A 15,514-nucleotide genomic window follows, 5' to 3' on the forward strand; every position below is an offset into this window, starting at 1 on the left:
GTTGGGAGCAAACTGAGTAGCTCCCTGTGTTCTATCTTCCCATTAGAGAAAAAAAGTTTACAAACCTTTAGCTAGACACAGAGTGCTGATTGGTGCATTTACGATCCTTTAGCTAGACACAAAAGTTCCCCAAGTCCCCACTAGATTAGCTAGACAGAGTGCTGATCAGTGCGTTTACAATCCTTTAGCTAGACACAAAAGTTCTCCAAAACGCCACCTGACCGAGAAGCCCATCTGGCTTCACCTCTCACCAGCACTCGCCACAGCATTCTGTGTCACCTAGCCCAGGCACTCCAGCAGCCCAGAGGGAGCTCGTCCCCTGATCAAACCCAGCAGGTGCTGGCCAGCCACTGACAAGTGCAGGGCCCCAAGCCCACACCCACGTGGAACCTGAACTAGCCACGCACAGCCCCGCCTCCTGCCTGTGCTTCCTGCTCCACACCTCCCCATAAGCAGAGGGAGTCAGCTTCGGCCTTGGCAAGCCCCAGATAGGGGCCCCCACAGCACAGTGGTGAGCTGAAGGGCTCCTCGAGCGTGACCAGAGTGGACCCTGAGGCCAAGGAGGCGCTGAGAGTGAGTGGGGGCTGCTAGCAAGTTGTCACTACTCAGCAACACCCATGAGTTACTGCCCCTTTCCATGGCACTGACCCAATGACACAAAATTTACTAGAACTTATGCATAAGTCACCCCTTAATCTGCATGCACTTACAAGTGGGTATAAATATGACTGCAAAACTGCCCTGGAGTACTACTCTCTGCCTACAGGGTAGCCCTGGTATGCAGGAGCAGTCACAAAGCTGTAACGCTGCCTCTTCAATAAAGCTGTTTCCTTCTACCTCTGGTTTGGCCTTGAATTTTTTCCTAGGCAAAGTCAAGAACCCTCACAGGCTAAGCCCCACTTTGGGGCTCGCCTGCCCTACAGCAAAAGCAATCCTGATGGCATTTTGATCTCAGACTTCTAGCCTCCAGAAGTAAATTTCTGTTGTTTAAGCCACCCAGTCTGATATTTTGTTATGGTATCCCTAGCAAACTAGCAGACCTCCTCAAATAATTTTTCAAATAACATGAGGTAATATTTATAGAATAAGTAGCCTCTTTAAACATTTTTTATTTTTAATCAGGAACCTAGGAAACTCCATTGTTGACCACGGTTTAAATGTGTCACAAACCAATTGTTCAGTGGCAGACCCCACACAGCCTACATATCCTTTTGGCTAAACTGTCTCTTGCGGACACGTGCTGCCCACAAATCCCTGCAAGGCACTTCCTCACTGCTTAGGTGGACACTATCCTTTGTGATGAGACCAGTGTTCAATATAAGGTGCTGCTGTTTCCTAATTGTCCAAAAGTTGCTGCTGTTTTGCAGGGTGCCAGAGTAGGAGTGGGTTCTGTGCAGAGGTGGAGATAACGGCCCTCCCTCAAATCTGTGCCACACTGTGTCATCTTGACCCCAAATCAATGCTGTTATGTTCAGAGGCCCCCAGTAGCTCTTAAAACACTGACATCAGCTTCTGGTGCTCACTGCCAACTATGGACGCTCAAATTCAACCCAGGGGGCTGGCTGCTGGTGGTGGTTGTGGGAGGTACATGCTAGTTCATTTCTTCTCTTCCTTTGCACCCAAACTTCCAGCTAAACTTTTTCTTCCTCCCCCAATTAAAAACTACTCTTCCCCAAATAATAGTGCTCATCTGAGTCTCAGCTCAGCCAGTCTCCATGCCCCATCACTCTTACAACCAATGTGAGTCACCGAAAGGCTGTTGTTAATGTGGGAAAGCGGGAATGGGATTTCATTTTTAACTTATCCTCAAGGGCATGGATACATCTGAGATTAATTTTTTGTGTTGTTTTCAGCAATGCTTTTTAAATATTGTTCTTGAAATAATATCAAACTCTAGAAGAGCTGCAAGAATAGTACAAACAACTCCCATATACACTTTAATCAAATACATCAACTAGAAAAACATTTTGCCACATGTCATTTATTACTTCCTATCTGTCTATCTATAGGTCTCTGTATCTATGTGTCATATATATGCACATATCTGCATATATATGTATATTTTTCCTGAATCTTTTGAGATTTAATTGTAGAAATCATGCTTATTTACCCTCAAATGCTTCAAAATCTGTTTCCTAAGAACAGGAATATTCTCTTACACGATTATGAAATTCAGAAAGTTTAACATTGACAGAATGCTATTACCTAATACATGGTCCAAATTTAGAATTTGCCAGTTGTCCCAGCTATGCGAAAATGGCCTGTCCCTCGACCTCCAGGATCTAATTGGAGGTTACATATTACACTGAATTGTCATGCCACTTCAATTTCCTTTAACTGCTGTCTTCCATGACATCTACACTTTTGAAGGTTTTGCGAATGTTCCTCAATTTGAATTTATTTTTGACTATTAGATTCAGGCTATGTGTTTTGGGCATAATTAGAACTTTAGACTTACAATACTATTGTTGTAATTCCTGCCTCAAAGAAAAAAATGCATTGAAGAGTTATGATACCCTTCCCACAGACTCCCATTGCTTCAAACACAGCTAGTTGAAAGGAACTCATTTGAGAAACTAATTCACTTGGAGGTATTAGTTGTTCCACATTATCCTTCTAATTCAATAAACCTGCTAGGAATCTCTGTATTTAAAAAGCAAACTGATGAATCCAAGGGAATGACGCAAATTTTTCTAAGTCACAAAAGCATATACTTCCCTCCCCACAAATAAGCCTTTTGCACTCCTAGGCCTATACTTTTAATTGCAGGTGTGGGCTGCTTCTCATATTCTATGCGTGTTCCAGGGTGAGGAATAGTGAAATTTTACCTAGAGCTATGTTGAAAAAGCCCTTATGCTGAAACTCTATAGGAATAGCCTGCCTTCTATAATAGATATAGTGATTAATGCATTGAAGCTGTTCATCCATCATTAGTTTGTCTTAGCTTACCTGAAGCTTACATATTACTTAGCAAGTCCTTCAAGGACTAGATTTCAGAACGATTAAATTTTGAATTGCAAAAGTCCTAACATTTGGGAAGAGAAAGCCCAGTCAAAGGCAGGTTAGTTTTTGGCCACTCTGTAAACATGGCTTCCTGTTTATGCCACTTACCTTGCCTGACACCGAGTACCTAGGTGAGTGGTGAGCATGCCAGAGAATAAAGGAGGAGAGTCAGAAGGGGAGGTGGGTTTCAAATACAAACCTTTATCTGTCTTCAAGTTTGCCCGAAGCTGGCCCTTTTCTGGTATGTCCCCATCAACCAAAAAAAGAGAGCAGGTAGGGTTTATTTCAAAATATAGTTTTGTTTTGTTTTTCTGATGAGGTTTTCAAGTAGGTTTTTATTGAAGCCTGTAAATTTGAAGCAAAAATCTGTTCTTAAAATGAATATTTTCTACAGCGTGAATTAAACAGTTTTTTTCTTTTTTGATCATTTTAATAAAGCAAAGAAACATAGCATGATGATTTTAACTCTCTTTTCTTTTTCAGGGCAACCATTCCCAAAGTCCTTTCATGTCTTTGTGCTGATTTTTTTTTTCTGTTTTTTTAAGCAGCAGTAGTAGCAGCAACTTTTGCACATAGATCTTGGGAGGAAAAAGTGCAAGCCACTGACCACATATGCAGAACTAAAGTTCTTATGTTACAGGCAAGATAAGTGGCATAAACAGGAAGCTGTGTTTTACAGAGTGGCCAAAAGAAATAACCAATGAATGCAATCTGTGGGATTTGTTTCTCATATTGCACCCTGAGAATATAAGGTTCCAAGGATTGAGTAAACTTATGTCTGTAGAGTTCTAGAGGTACCAGAATATTCTTGTAGCAGTTTAATCAGGCTTTTTGAACCTGGAATTACATTAAAAGTTTGAGGGGAAGTTTATCATTTTAGTCAGCATCTATGTAATGATAACGGCAAACAGTGAGAAAATTATCAAATTAATTTGCATCAGTTGAAGTCAACATTAAAGTAAATTTAGATACCATAGTTTAAAAGTAATTATTTGGGGCTGGGCGCAGTGGCTCACGCCTGCAATCCCAGTACTCTGGGAGGCCGAGGTGGGTGGATCACCTGAGGTCAGGAGTTCAAGACTAGCCTGGCCAACATGGTGAAACCCTGTCTCTACTAAAAATACAAAAAATTAGCCAGGTGTGGTAGTGGGCGCCTATAATCCCAGCTACTTGGGAGGTTGAGGCAGGAGAATCGCTTGAACCCGGGAGGCAGAGGTTGCAGTGAGGCGAGACAGCATCACTATACTCCAGCCTGGGCAACAAGAGTGAAACTCTATCTCCAAGAAAATAATAATAATTATTTCGGTTAGACAAGTCAAGTTTATATCTTTAAAGTATTACCTACAGTCAGACTCTCCATAACTTTTTAATTGCTTTAAGCTTTATAATTTTTTTTAAAGTTTACTTTGTCATTGCACCTTGCTCTGTACTTTTTCCAATGAGTATAAAAACGGTGTCATCAGTGTCTTCATGTGGTTTATAATGATCTCAATTTATTTAAATGCTGTTTAATTTAGAGGAGGAGATGGATTCTTTCAGCATCTCAGTATGGATAGGAATTACTAGAGCTACCCATTTTAAGATTTTATTTGCATAAATATCCTGTGACCATAAGAAGTTGAGGATAAAAATAACGTGGTTATTGTCCAATTTTGCAAACATCAATAACCTGTGATCCAATATCTTCACTGCTGACAAAGAGAAGAGTTTCTAGTCAGTGGTGTTTAGGATATTTAATCTTCATATCCAATAGTTAGTTTGGAAAGATAAAACAAATCTTTTTGTTGCTTTTTCTGAAGGATTGGCTTTTTTTGCTTCAGTATGTTTGGGTTTCTCTTCCCTCTCAGCTTTCCTCAGATGAGCTTCCTCTCTGGAGTCTTCTTCTGGGGAAATATCTGTAAGGAGTAAGGCGACGGTGTGGCCAATAAAATCGCTGGAGCGGAAAACGGTGGTTACACCTTGAAGGCAGGAAAGGTCTGTTTGGAAACCTAAAATGGATTCTGGGCCTTCGTGGAAAAAAATGGAAGGGACACCTAGGTGTCTTTGTGATGGGCTGGACCCTCGTGACCGGACTCCTCGTGGTGGGTGGAGGGGTGAGTGTAAAGATCTGGCAGTCGGTAGGGTTTGCGTTATTTTGTGAGTCTCCAGGAGGGGTAAATATCTCTTCTTGTCCTGTGGAGAGGAAAACGCAAGTCAGGAAACAGGTCTGGTAACAGAAGCAGAAGGGTGGCTTAGAGTGGTGGCAGAGGAGAAAGATGGGAAGAGAGAATTAGAGAAATCTCAATGTATATTTGAAAGAACTGCCAACGTTCAATGAAATGAAACACAGACACACCTGATGACCCAGCATTTCCACTGTGGGGAATTTACCCAGGAGAAATGAATGTTTATGTCTATAAAAAGACTCGTTCAGGGGTGTTCACAGTAGCATTATTCATAATAACCTAAATGGAAACAATCTAAGTGTCCATCAACAGAGGAATGCATGAAGAAACTGTGTATATTCATACAATGAAATAGTACTCAGCAGTGAAAAGGAAGAACTACTGATACCCACAACGTTGATATATCCCATGAATGTCAAGCAATACAAGTTAGACACAAAAGTGTACATACTGTACAACTCCCTTTATATGAAGTTCAAGAGCAAGCAAAACTAATCTATAGTTTAAAAAAAAGTCAAAATAATAATTCAGCTTAGGGCAAGGATAGGTATTTTTTAGCAGAAAGTGTAGCCAGGGAACTCTTTAGAAATGTTTCATATCTTGATCTGGGTGGTTGTTACATAGATATGGTTATCTATATATCTATATGTATACACACACAGGTGTACACACACATATATAATTTGTATATAAATACACATCTATGTGTACATACGTATGTTTGTACACATACACATGTTTATATGTAGCCATATGTAAAATGTGATCAAGCTGTACCTTTAAGATGTGTGAATTTTGGCTGGGTGCTGTGGCTCAGGCCTGTAATCCCAGCACTTTGGGAGGCCCAGGCAGGCGGATCACGAGGTCATGAGATCGAGACCATCCTGGCTAACATGGTGAAACCCTGTCCCTACTAAAAATACAAAAAAATTAGCCTGGCGTGGCGGCGGGTGCTTGTAGTCCCAGTTACTGGGGAGGCTGAGGCAAGAGAATAGCGTGAACCCGGGAGGCAGAGCTTGCAGTGAGCCGAGATTGTGCCACTGCACTCCAGCCTGGGTGACAGAGCAAGACTCCATCTCAAAAAAAAAAAAAAAAATGGATTTTATTGCATGTAAATTATAACTAAATAAAGAAAATTCAGTAGAAAAAAGGAACTTAATGTTAAGAAAATCAAAATAACTGCCCCCAAAGGCCATTAATCCAAAAGTTCTGCTTCAACTGCCCAAGCAGTGAAATAATTTCCTAGGGGAAGGGAGGGGCCATCTACAAGCAGCAGGAGAAAGAGCACTGAGAACCAGGATGCAATTATCTTTTGAGAAGAAATTTGGATCAAACTCAAGCGTCATAGTCTTCCTTGACTGTATCATTGAATCAAATTGGTTATGAAAAAGTAATCTTTTCTTTAGAAAATTGTTCCTTCACTCCCTTAGAGGCTTACATATACAGCCTGGAAAGGGCTGCTCATGTGAATGATGATAAAATGAACTTCCCCTGTAATCCCAGCACTTTGGGAGGCCTACGTGCGTAGATCACCTGAGGTCAGGAATTTGAGACCAGCCTGACCAACATGGAGAAACCCCATCTCTACTAAAAGTACAAAAATTAGCCAGGCAAGGTGGCACATGCCTGTAATCCCAGCTACTTGGGAGGCTGAGGAAGGAGAATTGCTTGAACCTGGGAGGCGGAGGTTGCTGTGAGCCGAGATCATGCCATTGCACTCCAGCCTGGACAACAAGAGCCAAACTCTGTCTCAAAAAAAGAAGAGCTTCTCACAGGAAGTTGAGAGTGCTGAGGCACTTACCACCTCCCCACCAAGGACTAGATTCCCCTCTCCTTTGCGACAGTTTAATTCAGGTTTCTTGGCTGTATTGGATATGCTTGTTATTTGCCTATGTCCGTAGTCCCTTCTACATATTCTGTTTCATCCATGAACCCTGGAAATGTCAGTTGTCAGTCCTATACACCTTCTGGCTATGGCTGATTAGACCACTGATTGACACTCAACTCATTCATTGGCTGGTCAGTGACCAATCAGATTCTCACTTGAGGATTGAGTCACAGTGGAAGACGTCAGTGGAAGGCGTAGGGCAGGGGCTGGAGTGTCACGTTTTGACCTTCGGAATGTTGAGAATGCAGAGAAGCCAGTCTGCACATAGAAGCAGCAAAATAGGGAAGGCCTCTGGGACAGAAGAGACCAGAGGCCTTGTGGTAACAGAGTGATGTTGGGAGCAGCAGCCTTGGTGTTTTTTTTTTTTTTTTGACGGAGTCTCCATTTGTTGCCCAGGCTTGAGTGCAGTGGTGTGATCTCGGCTCACTGCAGCCTCCACCTCCTGGATTCAAGCGATTCTCCTGTACCAGCCTCTTGAGTAGCTGGGATTACAGGCGCCCACCACCACACCCAGCTAATTTTTGTATTTTTAGTAGAGATGGGGTTTCGCCATGTTGGCCAGGCTGGTCTCGAACTCCTGACCTCAAGTGATCCACTTGCCTCGGGCCTCTCAAAGTGCTGGGATTATAGTCGTGAGCCACCATGGCCGGCTAGTTTTTGGCTTTTCAGGGAGCCCTAGCTATTCTTAAGTTTCTTGGAGATATCCTTATAATAATCCACCTCCAGCTCTACTTGTTTCTAAAGCTAGTTTGAATGGGTATCTTTTCCTCGAACAAAATGCCAACCCCTTCTCCCATAGCTACTCAGGGTACATTGAAATTCTATAACTGAAACTAGATTGAGACACTTTACAGAAAATGACCAAATCCCACATTAGTCGCTTTTTTTCTGGTAAGTTCTGAACCTTACAGGAAGACATTCTGCCAAGAATCCAGTCGCTAGGAGAGAAATTAGCCTTTGTTTTTTTTTTTTTTTTAAGATGGAGTCTAGCTCTGTCGCCCAGCCTGGAGTGCAGTGGCGCGATCGGCTCACTGCAAGCTCCGCCTCCTGGGTTCACACTATTCTCCTGCTTCAGCCTCCCGAGTGGCTGGGACTACAGGCACGTGCCGCCACGTCCGGCTTTTTTTTTTTAATTTATATTTTTAGTAGAGACGGGGTTTCACCATGTTAGCCAGGATGGTCTTGATCTTCTGACCTCGTAATCCATCTGCCTTGGCCTCCCAAAGTGCTGGGATTACAGGCCTGAGCCACTGTGCCCGGCCCAGCTGGCCTCTGTTTTAAGCCCCATCTTGACATTTTGCTGTCAGCTCAGGCTCAAGGAGGCCTTGAGCTTTGCCACTAGGTTAACTATGCTCCAGCTGTTAGAAACCATCCACCCACTTGCCTCTTGTGCTTATCTCATTTCTAGAAACCTGAAGATACTCTCTAAATCCTCCTCTAACAGTTGGGTTTCAGAGCCTGCAAGGCAGGTTTTCTCTGACTCTGGGATGTCCAGTAGTGTTCAGTGCTCTCTTTTTCTGAGATTTTCAAGGGTGTAAGATCAAGGTATAAGCTTGCTTCAATCACTTACCCAGGAGTGTGGGCAGGACCACATAAAACCACATTCTTCCAAACAAACTAGACCTATGGTGATTCTATTGGGTCACCAGTTAGCTAACACAAGTGTCCTAAAATGTGGGAGTAATAGTGATTGGTTTGGGAACCTGTCACATCTCACAAAGTTACGGCCACACATCTGAGAAAGTGGGTTGATGCCATTTATGGTCTCTGATGTCAGCTGATCTAACACACTGCTCATTAATTCTTTTATCTTTGTTCTTCTCTGTTCCTTATCTTCTAAACCTTTGCTATCTCCTCAAATTTCCCTCAAAATTTTCATTCTTCATTCATCTAAAGAATTTGCTTTGAAACGCTCTCTACCTCTCTAAGTTGATTTATCAGCTTCATATTCCAGAGAGAAAGCTGAGGTAATCTGCCATGAACTTCTTTGGTTCCTCCCCCTCTCTCTTTAAAGTCTGTACGCTTACTGATTCTGCTTCTCCCCCTATTTAATCCATTGGAATCTAACCCTGCCTCCTCCACTCTCCAAAAGCTACTTTGGCAAAAGTCATCAATTGTCCTGGGCTTCTGAAAAGGTGGTTGCAGATGCCTAGAGCACCATTTCCTGTACTCTTTGCCTGGCTGACTCCTATTCAATTTCAAGTCTCTCTCTCTCTCTCTCTCTCTCTTTTTGTCAGGGAGGTCTTTCCTACCCGGAAGCTTGGTTAAAACCCCTTGCAACATGCTTTTGTAGTGCCCTGTGAGTCCACTTTCATCATATTCATCAGCTGTGTGATTATTATTCAGTGGTTATATGCCTGCTCTACTGAAAGATCTACGTGACTGTCTTGTAGACTGCTGCCTCCTCGTCCCTAGCACAGCGTCTCCAGTACAATTGAATTGATTGAGAGAAATCCCAGTTTCTATAATTGCAAAGTTACCAAGTTCCTACTTTTCAGGAGTAGTGTGTTGAATAATAAGCAAATATTTCCCCTTATGTAACATACTGACGTGCTCTCAAAGGCACTGGATGTCAAAGATGAGAGCTCTTCTGCAAGCTTAATAAGACCAAAGTAGGTCAAATATTTAAATGCAGATTAAAAACATTTTGAGAGGCAGAACAGTAAAGTGTTTAAAAGGATAGGCTCTAGAGCCAGGCTCCCTGAGCTCTGCCATTTAATAACTGGGTGAACACAGATAGATTCCTTAACTTCTCTGAGTCTCATTTTCCTCCTTTGTAAAATGAAGAAAATGATACTACCCATCTCATCGTCTCTTTGTGAGTGTTATCGGAAACAAAATGTATAAAGTGCTGAGAACATTGCTGGATGTATAGTCTGCACTTAATAAGTGTTAGCTACGGTTACTAATCTTCAATATTATAGAAACATTCTGTTAGCCTGAGCCCCATTTTCTTAGGCCCATAACATTTGTGCATTAAAGATAGGGCTATTGGGGATACATGTTATTAGAATAGGACCTCCCCAATGACAGGGACTGTTGACTCGTGGTTACTGTCTGTGTCTCCAGCACCTAGAATAGTCCCTGGCTTATAGTGGTACTCAGTAAATACTTGATGAATTAAATGGTCAGGCTGACCTTGAATGTTCCTCTCTGTATATTTTTGTGGAGTTCAGTGAGTATTTAATTTCAGTCCCAGAAAATCTGTAATAATAATTTATATTTAAAAATGGCTGGGCGTGGAGGCTCACACTTATAATCCCAGCACTTTGAGAGGCCAAGCCAGGCAGCTCACTTAAGGTCAGGAGTTCAAGACCAGCCTGGCCAACATGGTGAAACCTCATCTCTACTAAAAATACAAAAAGGAGCCGGGCATGGTGGCAGACACTTGTAATCCCAGCTACTCCGGAGGCTGAGTCAGGAGAATCATTTGAACCCAGGAGGTGGAGGTTGCAGTGAACTGAGATGGTGCCACTGTACGCACTCCAGCCTGGGCAACAGAGGGAGACTCTGTCTCAAACAAACAAACAAAAAAATAGAGCATAACAGAAGAAACAAAGCAAAATATTGCTTGGAATTTGAATATCAGTTTTAAGGTGGTTTATTATAGTCTAGACATGAAATTCATAACATACCAACAACTACTTTAAAAACAAGTACTTTTTAAAAAAAAGGTAATGATGAAATACCTTTTTTTTTTTATAATTACCTATACTCTGTGGTTATTTGGGCAGACAAAGCTGGCTTGCAGTGAACTATACTGATTTTAAGAGAAGTCAGCTTTCTACTTGAAATTTAAGTGTGCAGTTCTTCCCTTACATGGCTCATGGAGTCTTAGAAAAACTCTCATGTGCTTTCAGACTTGAGTCAGAAAGAAAAATAAGTTCTATGATTGATTTACTCACAATAACTGCAAAACTCAATTTATTTTGTAGACTCAGAGAATGACTATCTTGGTTAAATCTCTGATTTCACAGATAAAATATCAGAGCCTAGAAAGTATCAGACAGGCAGGCCTCTTTCAATTCTACCCTGTGAGTCAAGTCGTTTCAACAAGGTACAGGTTATCACATTAGGGGCTGCGGCAAATGCAGGGATGATTAAGATTAAAAGCCTGAGCTCAAGGAGTGGGCAGATGCTATGAAGCCGGGGATCTGCAGTACAGAGCAGATGCTGTACGTGCCGTAGGTGATGCACAAATAGCTGTAAGAAGTCAAAGGCCGGGCGCGGTGGCTCAAGCCTGTAATCCCAGCACTTTGGGAGGCCGAGACGGGCGGATCACGAGGTCAGGAGATCGAGACCATCCTGGCTAACACGGTGAAACCCCGTCTCTACTAAAAATACAAAAACTAGCCGGGCGAGGTGGCGGGCGCCTGTAGTCCCAGCTACTCGGGAGGCTGAGGCAGGAGAATGGCGTAAACCCGGGAGGCGGAGTTTGCAGTGAGCTGAGATCTGGCCACTGCACTCCAGTCCGGGCGACAGAGCGAGACTCCGTCTCAAAAAAAAAAAAAAAAAAAAAAAAAAAAAAAAAAAGAAGTCAAAGGTGTCAGAAAGAGAAATTGCAATTTTTACATTATTACATCTTAACAAAGACTTTGTAAAGGCAAAATCATAGTGGCATTTAAATGTTGTGCCTTAAAGCAGAATTGCAACAAACAGAGGTGAAAGCAAGAGGAGGGAGCAGCTGTGGTTGCTGCTGTGCAGCAGTGAGAAGAGGGTGAGTTTGGAGAGCCACACATGACCTTGTTTGGCAGACCCCGGGTGTGTGTGAGTGAGCGATGAACTGGAAGCAGGGCTGCTGGGATAGAATGAAGCTACATTTGAAGGACTTTGAGGGATTGTAGGGAAAAGTGAGTCAAATTCAGAAACCAAATCTGATGTTTCAATGGGTGCAATGGGTGTTTTGTTTTTTGAGACAGAATTTCACTCTTGTTCCCCAAGCTGGAGTGCAATGGCACGATCTCTGCTCACCACAACCTCCACCTCCCGGGTTCAAGCAATTCTCCTGCCTCAGTCTCCCGAGTAGCTGGGATTATAGGCATGCGCCGCCACACCTGGCTAATTTTGTATTTTTAGTAGAGATGGGATTTCTCCATGTTGGTCAGGCTGGTCTCGAACTCCCGACCTCAGATGATCTGTCCTCCTCGGCCTCCCAAAGTGCTGGGATTACAGGTGTGAGCCCAATGCACCCAGCCTCAGTGGGTGTTTTTAAGATGTGAATAAAATAAATCTCTAATCTCATTATAACTTGTTTAGCTATGTGTTTACAAAGCCTCCTGAAGAGCGGTTCACTTTTTGCAGAGAAAGTGGCAGGTGGCTAGTTTTGTTTTATGATGCTTCTTTTAGATGTCATTTTTAGCAAGTGAGGCTTGGGGACCTTGTCTTGGGATATGGGAGGCAGGTTTTGTTCATAATGTATGTTCTGTCCCCTGATTGCCAGAGTACGTGGAGAGGTTGCATCAGGGGGTTTCTGAGTATTCCACGACCAGCTCTGATGTCTCTCCCCTTCTCCTGTCTATTGTGAGCTCTGAGGGATGGTAACAGGGAATCTGTCTGGGGATGAGCAGGGTTTGGCTGAGCCCCTGCAAAGCCCCCTCCCCAAGACATGTGAAAGGGGCGAAGGGCTCTGTTTGACTCCTAGGTCCATTTTCCCTAAACAGCATCTAGTTTTGGAATTAAAATAAACTGAGAAAAGGTTAAATCTAGGCTCCCCAAGATTTCCTCCCCTTGTATTTCCCTCTTTTGGTCCCTTCCCCAGCCTTTTCTTTCCTGTCTCTAGGGGTTTGCAAAACAATTCTAAGGCTCAGGACACATTTTGTAGTGGGAACAAAGAAACAGAATCGGAACAGTTGAGAAATTGAATCTAACATAATCCTAAAGAAAGAAACCTGTGTCCAACTCTGTGACACCAAAATGCAGCTCAGTAGATGTGATTAATTAAGCAATGAACAAAGGCTAAATACCCACCATGTGCAAATTACTATGCTGCTGGAGATAGAAAGTGGACAGTGCTGTAATTCAAAGTGGAATTGTTAGCTTTGTATCCGTAATAACTAGTATTTGTACAGCGTTTTTAGCTTGAAGAGTTTTTCACAGATGATAGCTCATTTGGTCCTTGCAAACCCCATAACGATGGATAATATTAATATTGTCACTTCACATATGAGAGTCTGATACTCAGAGACGTTAAGCGTGTCTAAAGTCACAGGGCTATTGCCGAGACGAGGACCAAGGTCTTCAGGTGACAAAATCCAACCTCCTTCTCTTTAACCACACAGGCTGATGGAAGCTGAAGTAAATATTTCCAATTTATGGGAATATATAATCATGGAGCCAATTTTGTCTTTTCCTACAACTTATTAATTAGTGGACCCAGAGCAGAATAAAAGCAAAACCCTTACCTTCTGCCACAGTTACCACCAACCAGCAGACCAGTAACGAGTAGGAGAAGCAGTGTCTGCGAGCCATGGCTTCTACGCTGAGCTGTCACTGCGTTGAACCTGATGTTGCTTTAAAGGAGAGTTGGTGAGTCACCAGCAGCCTGATTCAGGTAATTTGCATTTGCACAGTGGACCACAGTGATCAGGGCTTGCGGTGTGAGGGTAAGAAATCAGCAAGGAAATACCAGACAGTATTTGTCAACCAGAAGCTTCTTGGAATGACAGCCAGATATCAATCATCTCTCCTCAGAGGGGGATTTTGGACAACCACGCCTTCACCATCCTTCTAATCCCTCAAATCTTCTCCCATGTTAATGCCTTTCAGTTGTGTATATGAGTCTTCCTCTGCAAGAGAAATAAGCTGTCCAGAAATATGCAACAGTGCTTTGCTCTGTGCAGCTTACCTACCTAAAAAGCGAAACAAGAGGGAGAGGGCATTATCCGGAGGCTTCCTGACCCTGGTGGTTTGCAGTGGAGAGTTGGGGATCATTCTTAGGCCCCCAACCAGGATTTATGCTGCTTCTCTGCTCTGCTTTTGTCCAGGAGACAAGGGAAGCAGAATCAGAAAACTATCTTCCCTAGTGGTCATGACGGTCACTGTCTAAACAAACATAAACATTTGGGAGAGTAGCTTAGTGAGTTGTCCTTTCACGGCTCCTCCTGATTCACCATATTGCACATAAGATGGACGTGACATATCTATGTCCAGTTGGTTTCCTGAGGGAAAGACTTCATCAGCTGCTGGATATATGAGAGGGGATTGTCACAGGTGATTAAGAACATGGACCTTGGAGTTAGGAAAAATTCCAGTCTTTGTTCCTTTCCTTACTAGATGAGTGACTGTGGTGAGTCCCTGAGACTAGCTGAAGCCTCAGGGGCCTCATCTGTAAAATGGGACTTGTGGTACTACCCTCAGAGGAATTTGTGAATTAAGGAGATGCTTTTTAAACATTTTTTTTTTTTAATTTCAATATCTTTTGGGGTACAAGTGGTTTTTGGTTACATGGATTGATTCTATAGTGGTAAATTCTGCGATTTTTAGTGCACTCGTCACCTGAGCAGTCTACACTACACCCAGTATGTAGTCTTTTATCCCTCACCCCCTTCCCAACCTCCCCCACCCCTAGCCTCTAAAGTCCCTTATATCATTCTGTATGTCGTTGTGTCCTCATAGGTCAGCTCCCACTTATAAGTGAGAACATACGATATTTGGTTTTCCATTCCTGAGTTACTTAACTTGGAATAATGGCCTCCAGCTCCATCCAAGTTGCTGCAAAAGACATTATTTCATTTTCTTTTTATGGCTGAGTGGTATTCCATGGTGTATTTCTACCACATTTTCTTTATCCACTTATTGGTCAATGGACACTTAGTTGGTTTCATATCAAGGAGTTAATTGACATACAGCTCCAACCACAGTGCCTGGCCTGTGAAAGGAAGTGTTTGTGATTGTCATTAAATTATAATAACCTCAACTGATAATTTATTCTCTTAGGAGGCTGTACTTGCCAAATCAATTAATCACTGAACAGACCTCCACTTTAAGGAGAACATATTCCTGGGTATCATATGGAAAAAAAAAAGAACAAACTAAACATGGTCCTGTCTTTGAAGGACTGACAATTTAACAAGAGAGGCTGTGCAAACTGAAAATCAAAATGAATAAGGATGCAAACACTCACAGATAGAAAATGGAAAGTTCCTTAGGCTTGATGTTAGTCCTAGGCAAACTTCCAGAACAGATAATCAGATGGATGATTTGTCAGCAGTTTGAAAAGGAATCAGGAAACATCCAGGACAAGTTGAGTTCCTTAGACTTGCCACTCATTCAATAATTCTGTATTGACTTTTATTTATTCAGCATCAGACACTGGCCTAGGTGCTGGGGCTAAAGATAAGATTCCTGTTCTCATGGAACTTATAGTCTAGGAGACATTAAATATTAACTCAGGAGTAACAGTAAAGGGTTTTGAGTGCTAAGAGAGAGGAAGGACTGAAGGTTATGGGAGAATGAAGCA

At 42.6% G+C, this 15,514-nt stretch overlaps 1 protein-coding gene across 3 annotated transcripts; it reads right to left on the reverse strand.

Moving 5' to 3' along the window:
* Nucleotides 1-3,420: 3,420 nt before the first annotated feature.
* Nucleotides 3,421-13,561, reverse strand: ODAPH (odontogenesis associated phosphoprotein). 3 transcript variants are annotated; one of them, XM_010377122.1, is made up of 3 exons: nt 13,458-13,561; nt 5,037-5,175; nt 4,722-4,898 (listed from the first exon to the last, which is right to left on the reverse strand). In XM_010377122.1, the coding sequence occupies exons 1-3, from the start codon at nt 13,522-13,524 to the stop codon at nt 4,847-4,849; spliced, it is 258 nt and encodes an 85-aa protein (XP_010375424.1). In that variant the 5' UTR covers nt 13,525-13,561; the 3' UTR covers nt 4,722-4,846. The 3 variants fall into 3 exon arrangements, with proteins under 3 accessions (XP_010375423.1, XP_010375424.1, XP_010375422.1); XM_010377120.2 differs by adding an exon at nt 13,024-13,067 and having other exon boundaries at nt 4,722-5,175; nt 13,458-13,538; XM_010377121.1 differs by having other exon boundaries at nt 3,421-5,175.
* Nucleotides 13,562-15,514: the final 1,953 nt, after the last annotated feature.

This window comes from Rhinopithecus roxellana, chromosome 2, assembly GCF_007565055.1.
Source record: "Rhinopithecus roxellana isolate Shanxi Qingling chromosome 2, ASM756505v1, whole genome shotgun sequence".
NCBI classification, from domain to species: domain Eukaryota; kingdom Metazoa; phylum Chordata; class Mammalia; order Primates; family Cercopithecidae; genus Rhinopithecus; species Rhinopithecus roxellana.